The following is a 17096-nucleotide window of genomic DNA, read 5'->3' as shown; positions in this document are numbered from 1 at the left end:
TTAGCCAGGATGGTCTCGATCTCCTGACCTCATGATCCACCTGCCTCGGCCTCCCAAAGTGCTGAGATGACAGGCGTGAGCCACCGCACCCGGCCGCCTGTACTTTTTTTTTAACTACAACACTGTGTTTAATCCTGAAGACAACACAAACCCTCCTGCTGCTGTCCAATTGCATTAGTTTTACTAGGAATTTGCTTTTAGGGAACAAAGGGGCTTATTTGTGTGTTTGTGCTCATCTCTCAGCAATCACAGAGCTGTCATTTTTATCTTTGTCAGTGACAATCGGATGTCAGAAATGATTGATCCACTAAGTTGTTGCTGATTTTAATTTGTTTACCATTGGGCAAACAGTACTATAAAAGCAGTTTGGAATTTTCCTGTCACTGAAAAAAAACGTAATGATTCCGTCCTTAGAGGGGGAACAGGTCCGGGGAGTCACAGCAGACCCTTGCCTGGGTTGCCCCCGTCCATCAGAGAGCCACCAGGGGGCCCTGGAGTCTGGAAGTTTCATTGCACTGTTGAATCAGACAGGGTGGAAATGCCTGGTGTCATCACATTTAAAAACATTTTCACATGAAAATGTTTCACATGAAACCCACGAGTGGGAGGTGCCATTGGCTGGGAAGATATCTAAAGTGAACCACTGAGACGAGGAAACAGACATGTTATTTATTCTTTCAAGGCAGGCAACAGTAAAAGGTGAATGCGAGGGGAAAACACTTTATCTAATGTAACAGTGAGTCGCTTTTTTTGGTTTCTCGAATAAATAGTAATTAAATCATGTAAGCCGTGACAGCAAAATTGCTTGAAAAACCAATCCTCCCACCATAATTGCTTAGATACCCACATTTTTATAAATACTAGGTAACTTTATCTGTGGCTTTTATCAGCAGAATGTGACACGGGCTGTGGGTGTGTCGTAATTTACCACGGCTGTAGGTGACAGTTGCAAAAGCACACATCTAAAAAATGCACTAATGTGTCCGGATGAATCTGCTCCTCTGGAGGTGTCTTTTTCTGCAGCAGAATTAGAGATGGCCACGGTGCTGGAGCCGTGAAGGGAGGTTGGCATCCTGGTGCCTAGTGGTTAATGTTTTGGAAGCGAAGCAGCGCGCAGCACCCAGCAGTATCAATAGACTGTCTGCCTTCAACTCTGTTTCCAGTTCACCAAGAAAGCACTTGGTGGGGCCAGGGTCTGCCCTGGCCACATCTGCCCAGCCCACCCCAAGGCCGTTTGCAGGCATCAGGTCTGGCTTAGTAATAAAAAGGACCAGAAACACAGCAAAGCCGAGTTCTGCTGCCAGAATCCACCTGCCGTGGGGGAATGGTCCCCAGATGCCAGCTCTCTCTTGTTCATTCCTTGTACTTAGCCTTCTTGGGGTGGAAAAACAGGTCCATTAGGGGCTTCACAGTCTCCGCTGGCAGGAAGAAGATTTGCATAGGCAAGAGTGGGGGGAACTGAGGGAATAATTTTGAGGTGGAGAATACCCACCGTGCTGCTCACAGACTCCAGTTGAATTCGGGGATAATAGCGGCAAGGGAGAAATGCATTTGCAGAAGGGAGTACAGCTGTGTTGCAGACAGAATGGAAGCTTGGCCTTGCTTTTTTTTTCCCCTCCTCTTTTAAAGGCCTCTGGCTAATTCTCTAGGGGTTGAGATAAAACACACCACCTTCTCGGGAGGTGGAGAAATCAGTGCAAACCTCATGCCCCTGATACCCATTGGGGGCCTGTAGGGCATCCTGCGTGGTTGCTGCCATTGTCACCACCCTTCTGCTGGCCAAGCCGATCCTGACTGTCTCCCCCTCCTCTTGCAGTCAAGTTCAGCAGCTGTGTGGGGACCAAGGGGACACAATATGAGACCAACAGCGTGGACTTCAAAGTTGGGGCAGACGGGACAGTCTTCGCCACCCGGGAGCTGCAGGTCCCCTCCGAGCAGGTGGCGTTCACGGTGACCGCATGGGACAGCCAGACGGCAGAGAAATGGGACGCCGTGGTGCGGCTGCTGGTGGCCCAGACCTCGTCCCCACACTCTGGACACAAGGTAAGGTGTGACCGCCTGGGTCTGTGCTGGAGTTTAGATGACCTAATTCCTCCTGCAGGCCCTGGGCAGAGCCTCCGCCAGGGCTCCCACAGGACAGACAGTCACCTCCTCCTCGGGCTGTGCCGCTCAGGCCGTTGCCAACCGAGCACCCCTGCCCTCTGCACCGACCTGAGGCAGGGCCGTCACTGCGGGAAGGCCCCTGGGCAGGCGCACAGGCCCCACACTCAGGTTCAGACACTATGCCACGGTCTTGTCGCTCTTCATATGTTTTTGAACAAGGGGCCCCACATTTTCATTTCAAACTGGGCACTGCAAATTCTGGAATCTCCTGCCTCCCGAAGTTTGTAGTCCACCAGGCCCAGGGCATTCTGAAGCCTGGAGGGAGGAGAAGCAAGCGGAGAACATGTGGTTGGAAAGGAGCCAACCAGAGAGCAGGAGCGGGGGGGTGGGATGGAGAGAATAAGAGAGAGGAAGACAGGTGAAGAGAGACAGGAAAGGAGAGGGAGGGAGAGGGAGGAGAGGGATGGGGAGAAAGAAGAGAGGTGGAGAGAGACAGGAAAGGAGAGGGAGGGGAGGGAGAGAGAGGGATGGCGAGAAAGAGAGAAGAGAGGTGGAGAGAGACAGGAAAGGAGAGGAAGGGAGAGGAGAGGGAGAGAGAGGAGGGACAGAGGTGGAGGGAGAGAGAGAAGGAAAGGGAGGGAGAGGGAGAGAGAGAGAGACAGACAGCTTCACACAGACATAAACGTCTGCTGTTCAGGATCCCAGCTGCCCTCTGACTCTGCCTCCTTCTAACCCGGCTGCCTGGCTCACCCGGGTGACAGGGAGGGGCGCCTTCACCATCCCCTGTCCTGAGAGCTCCCTTTCATCCCGGTATATTCTAGCAATCCAGCACCAGGCTCCTGAACAACCTGTGTTCATCCCCAGTTCTAGCTGTCAGGTTCCCCGTGCCTGATGGGGAAGTGGCCAGGTCCCATTCGCCTTGAGTGTCCTGGCATTGGTTGCAGCCACTGCACCAGCCTTAAGGTGTGGAGGCTGCTGAAGAAGCTGCAACCAGGCGGCCTGCGGGAGGGCACTAAGGAAGGCCAGCCTGCAGGTCCAGCTGCTGCAGCTGCCTTCCTAAGGGGCCCCAGTGGTGGAACGAATGTGTGCCAACCCCTCCAGATCCCTCCAGTTAACATGAGGCCTCTATGGGGTCGTTTGAGGTACAGTGAGCAAAGGACATCACCACACAAGGCAGCGGCCACTAGCAATCATGGGCACTCCCTCAGAAAAGGGCCCTCGGGAAGTAAAGTGTTAAGCAGAGGCAAGCAGATTCCTTTCCGTGCGTTTCCCAGAACCTCATGACTCATGTGCTGTGTAAGCCTCTGAGTGGGACCCAGTCTGCAAGTTTCCCCAAACTGTCTGACCAAAGAACCCTTCTCCATGGACAGCTTGCAAGACAGGTGTGCCAAGGAACCCACTTTGGGAAGGGAGGGACCTGTGTCTCCTTCTGACTTGTTTCTTAGATGGAAGTGGAGGTGGTTGAGGTTAGAAAAGAGAAAGTGTGACTCAGGTGGACAGTCTTCACTGCAGGATGAGCTGACCCCACGGGGGAAGGAGGTCTTGAGCGTCCTCCTGAGTGTGTTAAACCAGGCAGCAGAGCACGCATCTAATGGCAGTGGCCCCCAAATCATGAGCCCCACCTCTGAGTCCTGAAGAGTCTAGGACGGTGTGTGTCATTTTCCTTCTTTCCTGAGTGATTATTACAAGTCACGCCCAGGTGAGCAAGGCAGGCCCTTGGACAGCCTGGGGACCCTGTCCCATGGGGGTCCCTTCCCTCTGGAGCTGTGCCGGGACACTGACAGGCAGGGACTTTCATCCCCATCATGCCTGTGACGTCCAAGCTGTCCCCAAGTCCACGATTGTGAGCTGAGAGCAGAGCCCCTGAGAGCCTGTCGAAGGCCTCTGATAAAGGCTCTAATTGAAAATATAATGACACTTTTTCTTGGGCATGTTAATGAAGCGATTTCAGATTTAATCCCCTGATCCTCTGCGGAAGGGGCAGGCCCAGCTGTGGTTGCTGCTAGACAGTCCCCGTGGGAATGCACCTCGACCCACGCCAGGCTGGTGCAGGACGCACCCAACCAGCGGAGCAGGGGACACTGAATTCATGTCCCAGGCTCAGCGCACCCTGGGGGGCCCAGATGTTAAACCAGACAGCAGAGCGCGCCTCTAACAGCAGTGGCCCCCAAATCGTGATCCCCACCTGTGAGTCCGGCGTAGTCATTTTCATTCTTTCCTGAGTGATTATTACAAGCCACGCCCTGGTGAACAAGGCAGGCCCTTGGGCAGCCTGGGGACCCTGTCCCATGGGGGCCGTGGGGTCACTGTGGGGCACAGCCCTGAGTCCATGAGACATGACTGTTGCAGGGCGCAGTGGGCAGTCTCCGCAGCCCAGGAGACCCGGTCCTCCAGCGCTTTTGTTGCCAATGGTTCCTCTTCTGACTTTCTAGCACCCACTCAGACCTTGCCCCAGGTGGTGTAGGCTCGTCTAACCCTCTCCACATCCCTGGGAGTGGATGCTGTTACATCACGGATGAGGGTGCTGAGCATGTGACCACAGCCTTGTGCTGCATGGGAGAACTGATGTGTGGGGAAGGAGTAGAAAAGGACTTTGCAGGTATGGCAGAGCCCGGCATGGCACAAGAGCAGCCATCCAGGGTGTGGGTGCATGGCAAGGCTTCTGCGACTTACTGGCTGGGTGTTTTGGGAGAATTCACACAACTTTGAGATGAACTGCTCTGGAGAATGGGAGAGTAATGCTACCCACGTCCCAGCCAAAGGGTGCTGGTATTTCATGAGGTTATGGAGGTCAGGAGGTGGAAAATAGCAGCACATATGGCTGTCATTGCCTGGTTCCAGGCTTCACAGTCCTGTGCTTATCACAGCTGCTGGGCCTCGCTAGGCGGCATGGGGGCAGGAGGAGGCAGGCAGGGAGTGGGGGTCACTGTGGGACGCTGGGCCAACCGGTTGAAGCGCCCTTACAGAGCGTGATGCCAGCCTCTATAGATGATCAAGGTGACACCAGATTGCTGGTGTCCTGGCCGCCTGCCAGAAGCAACTGTGCATCTTCCACAGTGTGAACTGTCACCCAGGCCTTGAGCTGTGCCCATCTCCTTTCATATTCAACGTCCAGCACTCAGCCTCATGACTGGGCACATGAGGAGGGACAAGACGTAGAAAGAACAGTTGAAAGAAGTGGCAGATAAGGACCCACAGGGGCCGGGCGTGGTGGCTCACACCTGTAATCCCAGCACTTTGGGAGGCCGAGGTGGGCAGATCATGAGGTTAGGAGATCGAGACCATCCTGGCTAACACGGTGAAACCCCGTCTCTACTAAAAATACAAAAAAAAAAAATTAGCCAGGTGTGGTGGCAGGCACCTGTAGTCCTAGCTACTCGAGAGGCTGAGGCAGGAGAATAGCGTGAACCCGGGAGGCGGAGCTTGCAGTGAGCTGAGTGAGTCACTGCACTCCAGCGTGGACGACAGAGCGAGACTCCATCTCAAAAAAAAAAAAAAAAGACCCACAGAGGCTCCAGAGCATGGGGTGATCAGATAGATTTTACAGTAACTACTTACTATCTTTAAGCAAATTAAATAGAAGACTTTGAGAGATAATTAGAAGGTAGTATAAAACAGAATTATTAATCATCGAGCAGTTTGGAACTAAAAACTAAACCAAACAAAATGAAGAGCTCAATGGATAGATATATCTGCAGATTTGACATAGCTGAAGAAAGAATTAATGAAGCAAAAAATATCAAAAACATTCGTGCTCTAAAGCGTGAAGAGATACACAGAAGGAAAATACAGAAGCAAGCGTAAGAGATACTGTAGAAGTAGTAAGAAGGTCTAACGTGTATTTGCAATATGAGAGGGAGAGGGAAAATGGAGCAGAAGTAATGTTTGAAAATATAGTGGCAGAAAATTTTCCAAAACTGATAACATTCATCTAGGCATGGATTCAAGAAGCCCTATGAACTCTATGCAGGAGAAATATTTTAAAAAACCGTACCTGGATGCTTTACAGTAAAATAGTTAGAACATGAAGACAAAGAGGAAATCTCAAAAGCAAACAGGAAAGGCAGAGTTCCTTTGAGGGAGCAACGACTAGCAGGCTGACTTCTCAGCAGGAGCTGGGGGGTTTTGGGGGGTTAGAAGACCATTCCATTCCATGCCATTGAATGATTTCTTTTTTTTTTTCTTTTTTTTTTGAGACAGAGTGTTGCTCTCTCGTCCAGGCTGCAGTGCAGTGGTGCGATCTCAGCTCACTGCAACCTCCACCTCCCAGGTTTAACTGATTCTCCTGCCTCAGCCTCCTGAGTAGCTGGGATCACAGGCATGTGCCACCATGACCAGCTAATTTTTGTATTTTTAGTAGAGACGGGGTTTCACCATGTTGGCCAGGCTGGTCTCGATCTCTTGATCTCATGATCCACCTGCCTCGGCCTCCCAAGGAATGGTATCTTAAAAGTGCTAAAAGAAAATAGAATTCTATCATCCAGTAAAACTGTCTTCCAAGAAGTAAAGTTGAATGAAGAGAAACTGAAAGAATCTGTCCCAAATGTTCTTCAAACAAAAATAAAACAAGTTGAGGTGAACACTCAGAAATGGAGGAAAGAATGAAGAGCCGGGAAAAGGCCAAGTAGACAGAAAAATACAAATGAATCACAGCAGTGTAATGTTTCATGGGTGTAAATAGAGAACTCGAATTTACAGCAAAAACTGCATAAATTTTGAGAAGGGATAAATGGAATCAAAGAGATAGAAGTTGTTTGCATTTTTCTCAAAAATGATGGAAATAACAAATTAATATTATTCCTGAATAAGACAAAAGCACGTGTTATAAAGTCTTTAGAAAATCACTAAAAGAGTAATAAAAGTCTATAAGTAGTAACATAATGAAAGGAAAAAAATAGAATAATAAAAATTATCAAGCCAAAAAATGCAAAAAAAGAGAAATGAAAACAGAATAGATGAGCTACACATTTCTCTTTAAGTAAGATGGCAGATTTGCAAATATATTTGTAATTATAACAAATGAAAATCTATTTTGTTGTAATTTTTAAAAAGTTAATGGATAAAGATAAATCCAACTATATGCAGTTTATAAAAGATACATCTAAAAGGTATAAGGCTAAAGGTTAGCAGTAAAATCCTAGAGAAATAAATACCATGCAAGTACCAATCAAAGGAAGCTAGTGGACTCTGTTAATATCAGATGAATAGAATCCGAGGAAAAAGCATTCTATTCAAGGAGGAACACTTCAAAATGATAAATAATTCCCCAAGAAGATACAAGAATCGTAAATCTGTGTGCACTTAATAATATGACTTCAAAATATTTATGCCAAAAATGATAGAAATAAAAGGAGAAGTAACTATGCAATCAGTGGTCAATTTTAACAAAATTTCTTAGCAAATAATAGAACAAGCAGAAAATATCAGTAAGGAAATAGATTAGAATCACACAATTAACAGGTCTGGCTTTACTGAGACATATAAAAGCACAGAAACCAACCACCACTAAATACACATGATTTTTAAGTATAGACAGAACATTTACAAATATTAACCAAGCAAGTCCCAACATACTTCATAGCCTTCAAGCAATTCTCAACATACTTCAAAGGTTTAAAATCAAAACATAGTTTGTTTTCTTAACTCAGAGCAAGTAGGCTAGAAATCAATAACAAAGAACATAACTGGAAAATCCCCGTAGATTTGGAAGTTAAGTAAAAGCCTTCTCATTAACCCTTGGGCAGAAAAAAAAAATCACATGGAAATTAGTGAATATTTTGAACAGAGTAATAAAACTACTGGGATGTAGCTAAAGTCATGCCCAGATGGAAATGTTTAGCCTTAAATGCATATATTACAAGATAAAGAAGGCAGAAAATTGGCTGGGCGTGGTGGCTTATGCCTGTAATCCCAGTGCTTTGGGAGGCCAAGGCAGGTGGATCACCTGAGGTCAGGAGCTTGAGCCCAGCCCAGCCAACATGGCGAAACCCCGTCTCTACTAAACATGCAAAAATTAGCCAGGCGTGGTGGCACGCCCCTGTAATCCCAGCTGCTCGGGAGGCTGAGGCAAGAGAATTGCTTGAACCCAGGGGGCAGAGGTTGCAGTGAGCTGAGATTGCACCACCGCACTCTAGCCTGGGCAACAAAGCGAGACCCTATCAAAAAAATAAAAGGGCAGAAAATCAACAATCCAGGCATTTATCTCAAGAAACTATAAAAATAACAGAAAATGAGACCCAAAGTCTAAAGAAAGAAATTGTTAAAACAGGAGGAGAAAACAATGAAACAGAAAACAATAGAAATAACAAAATTGGTCCTTTAAACTACGAGGCTGATCAGACTGAGCAAAAAAAAAAAAAAGCATAAACTGCAACTAATCCTTACCAGGAATGAAAAGATGACACTGTGACTAATCTCATGGACGTCAGAAAGATCATTTGGGGATATTATGTACAATTTATACCAATACACTTAAAAATACATGAAAAGGATAATAGTGTAGAAATATACACCTTACCAAACTAACATAAGAAAAAATCCTGCACTGTTTTATTGTTACAAACAAAACTAAAATCCTTATCACAAAGAACTGTCCACACCTGTTGGCTCCACTAGTAAGTTCTACCCAAGCTGTCAGGAAAAATTAAAACAAATCTTACACAAACCTATCCAAAGATTACAACAAGAGGAATTGCTCTCTCAAAGTTTTGTCTTCCCAAATCCTTATAGGGAGGATACACACACTGGAGGTACAAGCCAATGCAGTAAGGCAAGAAAAAGAAATTAGAATAAATGAAACTGACATTATTTGTAGCTTTATATGATTATGAATGTTAGAAAATGTAATCTGTCCTAAAAGAACCTGTCCTAAGTTATTGGGACTCATGAGTAAGGTTAGTAAGGGTGCTGGACATAATAGTTGTACTTCTATGTACCAGGAATAAATCATTAGAAAATAAAATCTGAACTAGATCCCAATTACAATAGCATTAAAAATGATCATATAACTGGGAATAAATCTAACAAAAATGTGCAAGACTTCTTACATTTTGTTGAGAAAAATTAAAGACCTATAAAAATGGAGGGATATGCTGAGTTCATAACTTGGAAGGCTTATGTTAGAATATTGATTCTACCCAGAGTTGCCATAGAGTCAACACAACCTCAATAAAAATTCCAGCAGATTTTTTGTTTGCTCGTTTTGGGAAGAGTAAAGAGCAGACTTAAAATTTTTTAATGGAAATGGAAAGGGCGAAGGTAGCCTAGAACAAGAAAAAGATGGGAGGACATATCCTTCCAGACATGTTGTTAGGGCTGTCCTGTGTGCTACAGGATAGTAAGCCAGACTCCCGGCCTCTACCCACTAAATGCCAGGTAAAGCCCCATAACCTCCATACGCAACCAAAGCTCTTTCCAGCCACTGCCAAATGTTCCCTGGGAGGCAAAACTGCCCCCTTTTGAGAACCACTGAACTACAGCCATTAAAATGGTGTCATTTTGGAGCAAAGATGATTGGATAGACACTTGGAACAAAAATAATGAGCCCGGAAAAAGACATGTAATGTTTTTAAAAATCAGCTTCATGGACGTATAACTTTCATACTACAAAATCCACCCAGTTCATCTTTACAATCTGATGAGCTTTGTCAAATGCCCATGGTGTGGAGGCTTGATTTTTTATTATAAGAGCAGTGCTGTAGAGTAGGTGCCAGCATGCTGTAGCCCACAGGCGATTTATGGCCAGCAAGCTAAGACTGGTTTTTACATTTTTAAATGGTTCCATTTTAAAGGGTTATGTAAGTACCTATACAATGTCCTCAATTTTGCCCCTTAGCCTGAGATTCCTAAAATATTTACCATCTGGCCATTTGGGGGAAAGTTTGCCCATTTCTACAGAAACAACAGAGGAAAGACTGTCTTTTCAATAAATGATGCTGGGCCAGTGGGGCATCTTTAAGAAAAAAGTAAAATGACCCCTACCTCACACCACAACCAAAATCCATTTGAGGTGGACTGAAAACCTAAACAGGAAAGGCAAAGCAATGCAGCTGGGAGTGATGTGACCCCAGGGTGTGGAAAGCTTCCTCGCACATGGCACGTGAAGCATGAAACATGGGAAAGAATGATCATTGGACTTTATTAAAAATAAGAACTTCTGCCAGGTGCAGTGGCTTATGCCTGTAATCCCAGCACTTTGAGAGGCCAATGTGGGCAGATCACCCAAGGTCAGGAGTTCGAGACCAGCCTGGCCAACATGGTGAAACCCTGTCTCCACTAAAAATACAAAAATTAGCCAGGCATGGTGGTGCACACCTGTAATCCCAGCTACTAGGGAGTCTCAAACAGGAGAATCACTTGAGCCCGAGAGGTGGAGGTTGCAGTGAGCTGAGATCATGCCACTGCATTCCAGCCTGGGCAACAGAGCAAAAGACTGTCAAAAAAAAAGAACTTCTGATCATCAAAACATATATCTTAAAAATGAGATAATAAGGTACAGCCTGGGAAAGGACATTTGCAGCACTCGGTTACAGACCAAGGACTCACACCTGGAACATGCAGAGAACCTCAGATCACTACCTACAGACAGACAGAAGATGGGTAAGAGGCTTAAACAGGCTGATCGCCAGAGAGCAGTACATCATGGTGGATAAACATAAGACAGAGGTTGGGCATGGTGGCTTACCCCTCTAATCCCATCACTTTGGGAGGCTGAGGCAAGAGGATCACTTGAGGTCAGGAGTTCAAGACCAGCCTGCCCAACATGGTGAAACCCCATCTCTCCTAAAAATACAAAAATTAGCCAGCAATGGTGGCAGGCGCCTGTAGTCCCAGCTTCTGGGGAGGCTAAGGCAAGAGAATCACTTGAACCAGGGAAGCAGAGGTTGCAGTAAGCCAAGATCATGGCACTGCACTCCAGCCTAAGTGACAGAGCAAGACTGTCTCAAAAAAATTAATAAATAAGACTGGCTCAACCTCAGCAGGGCAATCAGAATGGCAAAAACTGGGAAGATTTGTACTACCAAGTATTGGTGAGAATCTGGAGCAAGTGGAATTTTCAAACACTGTTTTTCACTTGTTTGTTTTTATTTTGAGACAGGATCTCACTCTGTTGCCCAAGCTGGAGGGCAGTGGCACCCTCTTAGTTTACTGCAGCCTCAAACTCCTGGGCACAAACAATTCTCCTACCTCAGCCTCTGAGTAGCTGGGACCACAGGCATGCATCATCACACCTGGTTGGTTGGTTGGTTGTTTTTTAACTTTTTGTAGAGACAGTCTCGCCATGTTGCCCAGGTTGGTCTCAAACTCCTGGGCTCAAGCAGTCCTCCCACCTTGGCCTCCCAAAGTGCTGGGATTACAGGTGTGAGCCACGCTGCCTGGCCTTTTCATATACTCTTGATGGGAGTGTACAATGGTACAAACACTTTAGACAGCAATTCAGAATTACTATTAAAGTCAAATATACATATGCCTCGTTTTTGGTGTATGCCCCATAGCAGTATAGGCAGGTAATACCAAGAACTCTGTACAGGACATTGAGAGAAGCCTTACACATAATCACCAAAAGCTGGAAACAACACACATGCCCTCACCATTGCAATGAGTCGATAAATTGCAGTGGGCTCCCAAAGTGGAATAGTATACAGCAGTAAAAGTGAACAAACTGCAGCTAGAAGCCACAAAGCCAGCAAATCTCACAAACAGACCAAAGAAGGAGCGCAGGCAGTTGCCAGGCAGCAGGAACACGTGTCAGCCGAGTGACCGCACTCCCGTGAAGTCCAAATGCGGGTGGCACTGAGGTGCAGAGTTACAGTCAGTTGAGGGTTCCCTTCAGGGGGCAGTAGGAAGCCATTCTGGGGGACACCAGAGGGTGGGAGGGAGTCTTGTGGCGAGACAGGTGCTCATTCTGCCATCATTTATTTAGCTGGTGTTCTGTACGCTGTTGTGCTTATAGTCTGTTACTCACAATTTAATTTTTTTAAAACAAATGCATGCAGAGGGCTACCTGACTGTGTTTAGAGAAGGTGGGAGTTCTGATGGGGGCACGTGGTGAGCAAGAGTTCTGCTGGCAGAAGGTTCTGGAGAAACAAATGGCCTCCTTCAAAGCATCAGTTTACAGAGTGCTAGGAGTCCCAGGGCAGTGTTTATTGAGAGGAGCCTGGAAGCAAATTCTGCCGGGGCAGACGCATGGGGACCCCTAATTTCCTGGTTCTGTAAATTTCATTTCTCTTATGTCGAGGTTTCTTCAAGTGCAGCCTCCTCCGTCCATTATTTTAGTGACTCTGTGGAGTTGGGTAAAACTGACAGCTTTACAGTTAGATGAACCATAAAAATTTGGCAACTTTTCTCCTTCTTTTGTCGCCCTCTCTTAGCAACTATTTAAAAGCAGCCTTTCTGTGGGCAATGCAGGCAGTGCTGGAATCTGGAAGAACTGTTTTTTTGGTGCAGTCTTGCAGGAAAGCTGATAGCAATTCAATTAGGAAATGCAAATGAGGTCACATATTTCCCACCGGAGTGCGGAGTCACCCCTGAGGAATCAGAGCAATATTCCGGCCTCCCAGGAAACACTCGAGACCAAGTTCTCACCCAGTTGTCATCTGACTAGCTGCTGCAGCACTGAAAAGTGGCAATAGGACCTGTGGGTATCGTTTGCAAAAAAGAAACTGTTGTTTGTGAAACTCATATCGTGTCTTCTAGCACACATCAGCGTTTATGAGGATAAACTCAGCCGAGCAATGTCCCATGGTCAGGCGGACCCAGGGGCTGACCTGTGGCCTTTCCTGGGTGCTTCTGTCACCCTAGGTCCTTTGGGCTGAACTATGCCCCCTAAAATTCAGGTATTGAAATCCTAACCTCAGAACATGACTTAACTTGGAAATAGGGGGTTTGCCGATGTAATTAGTGAAGAAGAGGTGATTAGGGTGGGCCCTGATGCAATAGGACGGTGTCCTTATAGAAGGGGAAATTTGGGCACAGACAGGCACAGGGAGAAGTCCTGTGAAGATGAGGCAGAGAGCTGGGGGATGCCTTCAAAAGCCAAGGATCAGGGAAGATTGCGGTGCCACCAGGAGCCAGGAGAGACGCCCAGAGCAGATTCTCCTGCACAGCCTCCCAGGGACCAGCGCTGCGACATCTTGATTTTGGACTTCTGGCCTCCAGAGCTGTAAGGGAATAAATCTCTGTCTCAGCCCGCTGGCTTGTGGGCCAGAGTCTTTCAGCCAAGGTGGAGACTCAGGTGGCAGAGTGCAGACAGACCCCAAGGCATCCCCGAAGGCAGGGAGGAGTGTCCCCAGCCAGGGGTCCCGCCCAGGGCTCCAAACACCCCTGAATCCTCTTGATGCATCCACTCTTCCCTCCAGGGCTGGTGAGGACAAGTCCCCACCCACGGCAGCCCCCAGGTTCCTCTGCTGCTGCCCAGGCCCTTCCACTGCCCCCGCTCTCCCCCTGCCCACTGCGGGCTCCACAGGGCTTGGGGTGTCCCTGGGGAGAGGAAGGATGAGGAACAGGTGCCATTCAAAGGGCAGCAGCACACAACAGGTGCAGGCACACTGCCCGGAACACCACACACACGGTGCACGGCACACACACACCACACGCTTCCCGCACACACTACACACACCACACATACATGCCCCACACACACTACACACACCACACACACAATGCACGCCACACACCACACACATGCCCCACACACACCACACATATACCCTGCACATACCACACACAGAGTGCGTGCCTGTATTAGTCCGCTTCACACTACTGATAAAGACACATTTGAGGCTGGGAAGAAAAAGGTTTACTTGGACTTACAGTTCCACATGGCTGGGAGGCCTCAGAATCATGGCAGGAGGCAAAAGGCATTTCTTACATTACAGCAGCAAGAGAAAATGCGGAAGAAGCAAAATGGAAACTCTCGATAAACCCGTCAGATCTCGTGAGACTTATTCACGATCACGAGAATAGCACAGGAAAAGACTGGCCCCCATGATTCAGTTACCTCCCCCTGGGTTCCTCCCACAACACGTGAGAATTCTGGGATATACAATGTAAGATGAGATTTGGGTGGGGACACAGCCAAACCATATCAATACCACACACACGCCCCACACACACCACACACACAGTGCACACCGCACACACACTGCCTTGTAACACCACACACACACACACACACCACACACACACACATGCCCCATACACACCACACACACCATACACACAGTGCACGCCGCGCACACCCACACATGCCCCACATACCACACACACACAGCATGCCACACATGCCCCGCACACCGTATACACCACACACAGTCCATTTCATACCACACACATGAATCGCATGCACATACCACATACACTGCGCACACTACATAGCGCACACACTACACATATATACACACCACACATATACACGGCACACACCACACACACACACACCACACATCTACACGTACACACACTCCACCCAGTCCACACGTGCAGCTACATGAAACACATGCACAGGTGTCGCACATTCACATTGATCCCAAACTCAGTCTGAAAAAGAGTTCTGTGTATGGCCAGTAGCAAAGGACCCGGCATGCCACAGGGTTGATTGCGGCCACCCAACTGCGTCACCCCAGGCTCACTTGGGGTGCTCACCACGCCCAGCCTGTGCCCCCATGCTCACGTTCCCACAGCAGGGCAGGCTGTGCCACTGTGTCCTTGTGGGCCGAGCTCTCATGCCTTCTCCTCTGCACATTCTGATGAATCACGGACGGCCTAGGAGCACGTGGAGGAGATACGGGCTTCGTTAGCGTGAACGCACCGCCTGGGCTGTGGTGCCAGAGCTCAGAGCAGGATGTCTGCAGTCTGCATCTCGGGCCTGCACCTGAGCTCCTCTCAACCCTGGCCAGGGGCTCTCGGCTTCTCCTTGCCTCCGATCTGCATTTGTATGCTGGGGGCTGTGTGGCTGTCACAGAATGAGAGGGGTTGCTGAGCTGTGGAGGTGGGGCCCACAGGCAGCTGTTAGCAAATGTCAGGTGTGTCACTATAGAGCAGGTGCAAAGGCTGGAGGAGGGAACCCAGGAGGGCCTAGGCCAGGGTGAACTCTCTCCTGCACAGGCCTGTCTCCCACTACTCACGTGGTCCACATCCCCTATCCCCCAGACCCATCCCCCCATCCCCCTGGCCCATCACCCCATCCTCTGGACCCTCCCTCATCCCCGGGTCCCTCCCCCATCCCCTGGTCCCTCCCCCCATCTCCTGGAGAAGCTGGATATGAATCACTTCTTGCCCTTCACCCTGAGAGCGGAGGCCTTGTAAGTGAGGCTGGCGTTGCAGGGAAGCATCCACAGGCTGCATTCCTCCATGAGTGAGTTCCCCAGGGCTGGCTGGCTAGTGACTGATCTGAACCTGGACACCTGAGCATTTGAGAACTTTAACTGAAGGGGGCTACAGGTCATCAGGACAGTGAGGGGATGGTCCCCCAGGGCTCTCCACATGAGCAGTTTCTGCAGAAGTCATGTCTGCCTTGGGAAAGCAACTAGAAGGTCCTGAGGTGTGGGTCCAAGTTTGAAGCTCACATCTCCAGAAAATAGTGGTTTGTTTTATCCTTCTCCCAAAAGGTGGCCCTCAACGGGACTGAAAAACAGCAATTCTAGAATAAATAAACGGCAACAGTGCCGTTGGCAAACTCATAGACAACCTGTCCACCTCCTGGCTTTGTTTTGAAGATGACGAGCTATTTTAATGAGTGTGAATAACCTCCACGCTCCTGCAAGTTCAGACACTGTCACCAGCAGACGTCTGGCTGCTCAGGCGCAGATTCCATGGCCCCTGGGTTCAGTAGAGCGTGTGTTGGTATCTCCACGCGTGTTTCTCCACATCAGAACACAGAGCCCCCCAGCCCCCTCCAGGGGGCTCAAGTTTTGGGGGTGATGGGCTGTCAGTATGAGGTTTCATGGCCGTCCAATGCACCCCAAAGGAACGGCAGCTTGTAACTCTTCATGGGTGCGAAGGACAGGAGTGACTATTGGAATTGGTCTTGCTTCTTTCAGAGCTGAGAAGTTCAAACTTAGCCAGTGTTTTCAGGCTGCAAACGGCCTTGAACGATATCTGGGCCAGCCTTTCACTTGTACATAGAGGGGTGCCCAGGGCCCCGGGGGCAGTCAGCTGCAGGGGCGACCCCAGACTCCCCACCAGCCCTTCACTTGTACATAGAGGGGTGCCCAGGGCCCTGGGGGCAGTCAGCTGCAGGGGCAACCCCAGACTCCCCAGGACCAGGCAGGGAAGCCCCCTGGGGAGCAAAATCTGTTATTGGTCATTTTCCCCAGGCCGTCCTGGTGGGAGGAGGGCATACCTCAGTGCAGACGGTGCCAGGGTCACTGTCCCAAAAAGATCTGAAGGCGATTGAGCCCGTGGTGACCTGGAAGGTGGCTTGGTGAAGATTCTTGCTGCCATGTGGAGGGTGTCGGGGATAAAAGTGGGCCATGCCGGCAGGGAGGCTCTGGTCACATGAGCCGTGCAGGGAGGAGCGAGTGGTACAGACTCTGTGTCACATCCTCCCCCAGATGCACGGCCACAGGACTGGACCTGAGTGGCAGCCATGCCTCTGAGGACCTTGGAGTCCCATGGGCCGGGAAGATCTGGAAGTCACTGTCTTTGTTCACTCCAGGAGTGATGCTGGGCATTCACGTGTCCCGGCAATGCTGTGTGGCAGCTCCGTCTAAGACTTGGGGACACAACGGAGGACACTGCAACGTGGTTCCCGCCCTCACCGAGCTTACCTTCTCTCGGGGCAGGGAGGCCAGGTGTCCATGCGGCAGGTGTAGTTTGGCAGATGCTGTGCAGGCATGTGCAGAGTCAGGTGAGGGGTACCCAGCCCCGGGACAGGTGGACAGAGGGCAGAGATGCTGTTTCATCCGGGGGTGCAGGATGTTGACATCCAAGTTGAGAGGTGACGTATGGGAAGAAGCCAGCCGTGAAAAAATTCCCATGGGAGGAGTGTTCCA

The 17096-nt window shown here is 48.9% G+C and overlaps 1 protein-coding gene across 1 annotated transcript in view; it reads left to right on the top strand.

Annotated features, from left to right (window-relative positions):
• Window positions 1–17096, top strand: part of CDH4 (cadherin 4) — a 675895-nt gene that overhangs the window by 477721 nt on the left and 181078 nt on the right. Inside the window, exon 3 of the mRNA XM_055265685.2 lies at window positions 1817–2043. Coding sequence (XP_055121660.2) covers window positions 1817–2043 — 227 coding nt within the window. The remainder of the gene's footprint in view (window positions 1–1816; window positions 2044–17096) is intronic.

This window comes from Symphalangus syndactylus, chromosome 24, assembly GCF_028878055.3.
Source record: "Symphalangus syndactylus isolate Jambi chromosome 24, NHGRI_mSymSyn1-v2.1_pri, whole genome shotgun sequence".
Lineage (NCBI taxonomy): Eukaryota > Metazoa > Chordata > Mammalia > Primates > Hylobatidae > Symphalangus > Symphalangus syndactylus.
This window is presented reverse-complemented; position numbering and strand designations above follow the sequence as displayed.